The sequence below is a fragment of the Barbus barbus genome, assembly GCF_936440315.1.
Source record: "Barbus barbus genome assembly, chromosome: 41".
Classification (NCBI taxonomy): Eukaryota; Metazoa; Chordata; class Actinopteri; order Cypriniformes; family Cyprinidae; genus Barbus; species Barbus barbus.
Window position 1 is genome coordinate 13,910,875 of NC_136719.1, and position 8,503 is coordinate 13,919,377.

The 8,503-nt window shown below is 38.2% G+C and overlaps 1 protein-coding gene across 1 annotated transcript; it reads right to left on the reverse strand.

Annotated features, from left to right (window-relative positions):
* Window positions 1-857: 857 nt before the first annotated feature.
* On the reverse strand, window positions 858-2,842 carry LOC306860605 (transcription factor HES-4-B-like). Its single transcript, XM_079402381.1, has 4 exons — window positions 2,294-2,842; window positions 2,057-2,152; window positions 1,869-1,956; window positions 858-1,757 (listed from the first exon to the last, which is right to left on the reverse strand). Exons 1-4 carry the CDS (start codon window positions 2,399-2,401, stop codon window positions 1,174-1,176), a joined length of 876 nt encoding a protein of 291 aa, XP_079258507.1. The 5' UTR covers window positions 2,402-2,842; the 3' UTR covers window positions 858-1,173.
* Between the last annotated feature and the right edge of the window lie 5,661 nt (window positions 2,843-8,503).

Consider the following 8,503-nt stretch of genomic DNA (forward strand, 5'->3'; position numbering starts at 1 on the left):
CCTCGATGAATTGGAGTGAATTGGGTAAATCATAAAATTAAGCAGAAGCATTTATAGAATATTGAAATTACTTAGTGACGTGTTAATAAATAACTTTCCAAGCCCGTAGGTCTCAGTATTGGGTTTAACACGATGGAGTTGTTAAGTGGGAAACCCTGTGGCCGTCGGTCACCAGGGTGTGTAACCTAATCCGAAAACGAAGTGGGTCTCTGACTGCAAGTGGCAGACACACGGCCGACAGTCCGCGCAACACGTCTCGCAGTTCCGGAGCTCGCGCGCAAAGGGAAGATAAGTTTACATCCAGGGATAACATAAACGACACGGGTGGAGTTAGGCTATAGCTACTCGCCTGGGAAAGGCCTGCATGTCAAGAGAAATATATTATTTATTATTATTTTTATAGTTCTATTACATTTGAATTAGGAAAGAGGTTTGATGTTGAGGTAACTCATCAGTTTAGTCAGAAAAGAGGCGCGAAAGCACCCCACGCGCTATTCAGGTACAGCTATACAACTAAAGCGACTGGTACACAAAAGGAAGAGAGGATTCTTCCATATTCTCTTTTCACTGAGGTAATCTGTTAGTGACATTAACCCAAAGCGTATTTCTCAGACCAATGAATGGGGGTTTAGGACTTCTTAAGGATCCCGCTGCATACAGGATGAGACCCTTTTCATATGTTTAATTACCTTTTTGCAAAAGAAAAGAAAAAACCCTCTCATTGCCTTTGTCATTTCGACCTGTGACACTTAGAGTGATCTGAAAGATGATTTGTCCCTTGGCTACTCTATCCATTATAGGTGTTATAGATTTACATCAAGTAACTGATCTTAATAGAAAAAGAGATTGAACACGATAGATTTCGTTATTTTGATTTATTCAGCATCAAACATAAAACACTCATCATGAAAAAAACAAGGAAGCTTTGGCATAATACAATCTTTTACAAACTTTGTACAAAACTAAATTCTTTTATTTAAAAAAAGTACTTTATAAACATTAAGTGTTGAATTAACAACAGCATATTCATGAACAACATCCAAATATTGGAATCAGCTAACAAACATATATGCCTTGTCCAACAGAAGGTCAACAAAGTCCCTTAAAACGGAACTGAATGTATTTTCTTCATCGTGAAAAACTGTTTTAAAAGTTCGTATGGGATGAGCAAGTCTACCAAGGTCTCCACACATGTTCATTGCTATCTGCTCCGGCACTAACACCAACGGGACTGACGGCCTGTGAAACGCCCGCGAAGGAGGTCATTCCCTGCACAGGAGATGCCACCGTGGGAGCCGAGCTGGCCTGGATGGGACTGGGGTTGACAGTCACTGGGACACTTGCGTTTGCGTACAAGGGAATGACCGGGGTTGTAGCAGAAGCGAAAGCTGGGTTGGGGATAAGAAAAGCAAACTGTCCGTCGGTGGCTGGCACGAGCTGGAATCCTCCAAAAACTTTGGGTGAGACCGCTTCTGATGGACTGAGTTTGGGGCCCATTGAGGCGCTGTTGATGGGCAAAGTTGAAGGAAGCTGCACGTGAAGAGGCTGAGCCAGATGCGCCTGTTGAGCTGGGGCAGACTGAGGGTAGTTCATGGCCATCATCTGTCCCAAACAACCGGACAGGTGGTTGAGAAGTCGCGACCTAACCTCCGTATTCACTCCCTCGCAAGTAGAGAGAAACCGAGTCACCTCGTTCATGCACTCGTTGAATCCCGCGCGATACTTGCTGAGGACGTTTGTGTCAGCTGACAGGGCTGCTGCAAAGCAAAAGTAACGTTCATTAATACTGTGTACCTAGGAAATTAAATAACGTTTTTAAATGATATGCCTAAAATTAAGCATTTTAATAAATCTGACTTATAACTTACCAGTCATCTGAACACGCTGCAAATTGCGCAGGTGTTTGACAGTCATCTCAAGAATATCAGCTTTCTCCAGTTTAGAGTGTCTGGAGCTCTGTAAATGAGAAGCACAGATTAGTAATTTGTTTTAAAAATGAAGATTATTAGATTATTGACACATAAAAACAATAGCCAGATTCGTAGCTACAACTTACGTCTTTTTTAAGAGCATCAAGAATCAGGGTCTTCAGCTGTCCGAGGCTCTCGTTTATTCTCGCTCTGCGGCGTTTCTCCATGATTGGCTTTGAAGACTGCAGATGAAATGCAAAGATAATTAATTTCTATAATAAAGACGCTACTTAAAAAAATTAAAATAAAAGTTGCAAATGACAACTGACATTTATCTAAAACGAAACAAACGCAAAAAGTGCCAAAACACTAAATGATTTTACCTTTCTGTGCTCGCTGGCATTCTTTGGTTTGTCCGGAGTATGAGATCCACTGGCAGGGGCACCAGCAATAGGTGATGCGGTCTGCTTCTCCATGTTATCGGCTGGCATGATCAAAACCAAAGCTGGGTCCGGTATAAGCCAAGAAAAGTGTTTATATTCCGTGTGTGGATTTTTAAAAACAGAGACGGGTTGTTAGGATTAGATGCGGAGCGTAGCCAATATCTCTGGATGGTCACGAGAGAGAGCGTGAGTCCCTCTTATCAGCTATATGACTTATAGTCGACAGGCTGTCATATGAGGAAACGAGCGTGTGTGGCGTAGCGCTTCAGAGGGCAAGTCGAATCTCCCACTGCCACACGCCAGCGGTATTTATAGATAGATCGCATGCTCCCAGTTCGTGTGAAACCCTCTCTGCATTCTTTCCCACACTCGCTTCAGCCAATAGGCGCGCGGACTCACCCATTGGGCGCGGGCAGACTGCTGATTGGACAACACCCCCGCGGGCTGTCAGTCACGCGCTGCTCAATCAGCCCTGGAGGGACAAACAACAAAGAGGCGAGTGCAGTCGGCCTGGCTGTGAAGTGATAAGGGGAATTGGGGAAATACTCTTGCTGTTTGCCACCAACGTTTTTTCATAGCCGAATCACGTATTTCTGCATTCATGCACTGCGCGACCAGCATTCCTGTACACTTGATGTTGGAATGGTTCAGCTGACAAATAATGACATTGTATCAACATGGCAAAAACTGTCATTTTATACTAGGAAAAATAACGTATTTTATCAGGATGCGTTTTCCTCGAATTTCTATAATTTCACTAGCATTAACAGTAGGCTATTACCTGCATATTATCTTGCGAACTATCATTAAGATTATATTTAATTGCTCTGGATTTTGTTGGAAAGTTGCATTGGACATACTTGCACACTGACTCTTGCAATCTTGCACTTTTTACAGCCTACTATTTAGGGACTTGGCTATATGCATGATTCTTCGTCTTCAAATTTTTAACCCTTATTACTTTTCTGTATTTTTTTATTTTATGTTCTCTATAAAACGCATTAGACAACACATTCTACCGACTTTGTAGCACCGTGTGACATTGTGCATATGACAAATAAAAGTTGTCAGTGTCAGCATTTTATATGTATTTGTTTAACTGCGCGTGAGAATAAGTTCATATTATATAAGAAATACGACGATCCAGTCCTTTCAGAAAGAAAATAAAAGCGAAAAAACTTCGACGATCTGGTTGCGCTTCAAAGAAGAAAACAGCTGTACAGGCACGCGAGGCGGTTCGAAGCAGCACGCAGGAAACCAATGGGAAGCTGGCCGCTTTATGCAAATTAAGCGGAGTCTCGTCTTATTGGCTGGGTGAACATCTTACGCGTCAATCATTCCAGCAGTGCAAGAGGCAGAGAGCGCGCGGGGGAGGTGTTGCTACATCTGTCCGCGTGCCAACCAGTCTGCGCGCCCGCTCACTGCACCGCTGCGTCCCCTGAGCACGTGCCGCTGTTAAACTCGCAGGCTGCGGGGTTTAGAGAGCAAGTCTCGCGGCTGCTTTTTATTGCTGCTGAATTATTAACTCGTGTTTTTTTCTTGGCCGGGCTGTTTTTAAACTTGTTGGAGTTTTGTTAATGTTTGTCGGTGCGTTGCAAGAGGATAATGAAAATGCAAGAAAGTTTTAGAATTGCATCTATAAACAAATGTTTGCAGAATCAATGCAATGAACGAAATGGCAAGAAACACCAAATGCATCCCTCAACTATAAGTCTGCATATTTAAGTAAATTACTTTTTTGGAGTTCTTCAATAGGCTACTTTTATTAAAATGGATAAGACAGTAAAATGATAAAGGGAATTGGCCCACATTAATTGCAACCACTTTAAACACAAACACTAAAATCTAAATTATTTAGTGTAATTAGTTGGTGAAAATATAATTTAGCAAGAGCAATGAAGATCTAAGAGGGATGTTTCCGATGGGATACCGAGTGGGAGAATTAATTTATAGGTTTCGCGCGCCATCTATCGTCTATCTATAAAGTTTTACTAGAACTTTAAACAGTCGAGCGCGATATCATATCTGACCACGAGGCGGAGCACAGAGGTAACACAATCTATACCTCAATTCAAATGACAAAAAATTACATCAAATAATTTGCAAGTTTGAAATCTCATATTATTCACTTTTGGAGAGTCGATATATTGAGAAAGAGGAAATACTTCCTATAGTAATTACAACATTGCCAGAGTTTTGCATCCCAAAACTGTATTTATAAAACAGCAATTTTGCAATATTGCAGTGAGAATTAATAACACAGATTAATAATAATAATAATAATGACATCACCACCACTTAAATATACATTTCTTTAATTACACCAATTTAAATTAACATGAAACAGGACTGCCAGTGTAAGCAGTGCTACAAAAACGCATCTAGTTTAAGTCTGTTTTATGTATCTAATAAGGTAGAGAAATCCCATAGCAATGAGAATTTATTAAGTCTTGCTTGGCTGCTTGTTGACCATTGTTTAGGGACTCTTGTCATTTGTTGCCAAGACTAGCTGGGACATGCTTGAAGCTTGTTTGTCCAGGATCCTGAGGTCTCAGGGGCCAGCTGTGCACTCACCCCTTCATATTTGCCCTGTTTGCTTTGGGATTGAGGTATATTATATAGCCCTTAATCCTGTTTTCTGTATGTGTTATACCTCCATAATAGAGCTTCAGAGAATTATTTAGATGGCCAGGACACACATTTTATAGACTCTTTGTCCAAACATTTCTTACATATGTATTTTAGTGTTAAAATATATACACTAGCAGTCAAAAGTTTTTAACAGTAAGATTTTTTGTGTTTTTTTAAAGAAGTCTCTTCTGCTCAATAAGAGTGCATTTATTTGATCCAAAGTACAGCAAAACAGTAAAATTCTGAAATATTTTCACTATTTAAATTAAGTGTTTTCTATTTGAATATATTTTAAAATGTAATTTATTCCTGTGATTTCAAAGCATCGTTACTCCAGTCACATGATCCTTCAGAAATCATTCTAATATTCTGATTTGCTGCTCAAAAACCATTTATAATTATTATGTTGAAAACATAATGTGTATATATTTTTTCAGGCTTCTTTGATGAATAGAAAATTCAGTACAGCAGCATGTATCTGAAATAGAAATCTTTTGTAACATTATAAATGCCTTTGTCATAACTTTTGATCAATTTAGAGCATTCTAGCTAAACAAAAGTGTAAATTTCTATAATTTCTTTAAAATAAAAACATACTGACTTTAAGCTTATTAATGGTATAGTGTATAATGTTACAAAAGCTTTTTATTTCAGATAAATGTTGATCTTTGGATCTTTATATTCAAAGAATCCTGAAAAAATGTACTCAACTGTTTTAAATATTGATAATAATAATAATAATAAAAGTCTCTTGAACAGGAGGATCATGTGACACTGAGGACTGGAGTAATGATGCTGAAATTTTAGATTTGATCACAGGAATAAATTGATTACATTTTAAAATATATTCAAACAGAAAGCAGTTATTTTAAATAGTAAAAATATTTCACAATATTACTGCTTTTGCTGTATTTTGGATGAAATAAACGCAGGCTTGGTGAGCAGAAGAGAGTTATTTACTATAAAAAAAGTAATATTAAAAATATGGTTCTTGGAATTCAGATCACTGGATTAAATCCAAAATAATAAGCAGTCCAGCACATGATTGTGGGACGTGTTTTGACTTCAGCGTACAGGAGAAACTTTTAGGCTTAAAAGGAAAGCGAGATGAAAAAGATCAAGGCATTGTGTGTTTTGTAATTAGACTTAACACTGACCAGCACACTGTTGTCCAAGATCAGAGCATGCACAGTAGTTTCTTTGCACTGAAGAAACGTTCATTTGTTGTTGGGTAATGAGTCTCGGTCCCTATCCAAATCTGTTCACAGAATGCCGAAAACACAGTCAATTATGTCTGCATTAGCTGCTGTTGTCGGGCCAATCCCTTTACACGCTCTTTGATCACACTGCCCCTTGGCTCGATTCTGGTCTTGAGTTTTGCAAAGAGTCCTAAAAACAGACTGGAAGACTTTATACATTTTTGATGCAAAGAATTAAATGTTAGCCCCTGAATATTGTCATGCATGTTATGATGAAAACAGTGCATTAGATTGTAAAGTCACGTGGTCGGCATCTGGCTTAAAGCATAAAAACAAATAAGCATTTGACTTGAGTATTTTTTAATGTACTTTTTTTAAACTTTTGACTTCAATTTAGTATTTTGACTTCTAAACTTCTATTATGAGCCACGCAATACCTAAGAATTCAAAGTCACACTGACCTCAGTTTTTCCATGATGAGTTCTTTCATAATCTGAGATGCTGAAAATAAAGATGAGAATAACTAGAGACCAGTCTTCGGTCAGGTTTTTTATTTTTTTATTGGCCTCAAAAAACTACCTACGTGAATCATGAATCAAGAAAAGAAAAAAAAACAAGAAATAAAAACAGAAATACAGAAGCATTTAAAATCGGGCTTACAATATGTTTTATTGATGAAACATCCTGAAACAATCCACATTTATAAATAAAATTGCTACATTGCTTCAAGTTCCTTGGCTTCTTATTTTACTTCTGTAAGTTGTTCTTCTGGTGGAACTTTGTATCTCTCTTGGTAGCATTTCAATTTATGTCACGTAATAAAAAAAAAACATACAGGGCTTGTGCTAAGCAATAATAGATCCTGTTTTCAGTACTGACTGAGCACCTCTCAACTTTGTGTTTATACAGTTATAGAATAAGATTCTGTTCACTTATTATTTGGTGCTATAGGTTTCAGAACGTATTCTGACACTTCAGTTGACCATATCCACAATTAGAGAAAATATTGGCAAAAGATCTAAAGAGTTAGTCTTGGCAGGGAAGATATCTTAAACACACTGTTGCTAAGGATTTCTATAAACCAAACATTGTTGTATTAAAATGCTCCAATACATCTGTGTGTCAGATAATGTTGTCTGAGTCTTTCATCTTTATTACTGGCCCTGTGGGGAGTTTTGAGGTGGAATCCCACATTAATTAATTAAAATATTGATATGTCTTCCAGCATGTTTGAGGGTGGCTGCATTTAGTCCTCAGTGCTTCAAAGTAAAGTTTTAGCAGTGGTGTGATATAAAGTGTAGCATTTTTTGGATTTTTTACTTCTTTCAATTTCATTGTTCATATACCTGCAAAAACCTTGGATCAATTCAGTTTGCTTCGCCTTTCAAATGGGTCGTTGTCATTTTACCATCTGCGGACCAGCATGTCTTTTACAATGTGTGGCATTCACTGAGACTCTTTGGTGCTCTTAGCACAAGCGAGAGCATCCCCCATCCCCTAGCTTTTCTGACCAATTCATGGCTTTCTTCTCTTTTTTAAGAGGCCGTTGATGAGGTTAGCCTAATCAGATTAAGTCAACTCACATTGGTCGGTTTAGTTTGTTTTCCCTCAGAGAGCCTGCTGATATCGCCAAATACTATTTCTTTGAGCACTTTTCATCGTGGCTTCCCCCCAAAAATCTTTTGAGAGTGAGTTCCAATAGACTCTTTCATAAGCCTCAGTTCCAGACTGATATGGGTTACTTGGAATGGGTCACTTCACTGCAATGCCGGGACCAAATGCGTAAAAGCTGTGCAATGACACTTTTGATCATTCTTGCTGATGTCAATGTAAAAGGGTGGACCGAGACAGATTGTGCAAACACAAAACAGCAAATTGAATTCTGAGAATCACTGGAACCTCTAATTTAATTCCTAAATAAATGTTTGGAGGAGTTTACGGGGAGTACAATGCTAATGCAATCTTCTCTCATTTTAAAACAATGATATGGCTTCATTGCCTTTATGGCTGCTTGTAGCTCAGTTCGGCTACAATCAAGACGCTAATGTTCTATTAAACAGCGAGATGTTGATTATAAGCTCATTTAGGTTGATTAGAATTCTAAAGTTGCTATAGAATTGCTGGCAGAAGAAACCAAGACACAAGAAATGCTTGAAAAGTTTTTGTAGATAGACATGGTTGGTGGATAACATTTTTGAGGTTTCCAAAATTCTAATATTTAAGTTTCTAATATCCTGTTCAAAGCTTTGGGGTCAGTAAGACTTTATTTTTATTTTTTTATACTTTTGTTCAGAAAAGATGCATTAAGTTGATCAAGATA

Bases quoted from the DNA above. Each gene is read 5' to 3' on its own strand.
- LOC306860605 (XM_079402381.1), bottom strand. From the start codon at position 2,401: ATGCCAGCCGATAACATGGAGAAGCAGACCGCATCACCTATTGCTGGT. The intron at 2,153-2,293 runs GTAAAATCATTT...TTTCATCTGCAG, and splicing joins ATGCCAGCGAGCACAGAAAG to TCTTCAAAGCCAATCATGGA. The intron at 1,758-1,868 runs GTAAGTTATAAG...TTTGCTTTGCAG, and splicing joins GCAGCGTGTTCAGATGACTG to CAGCCCTGTCAGCTGACACA.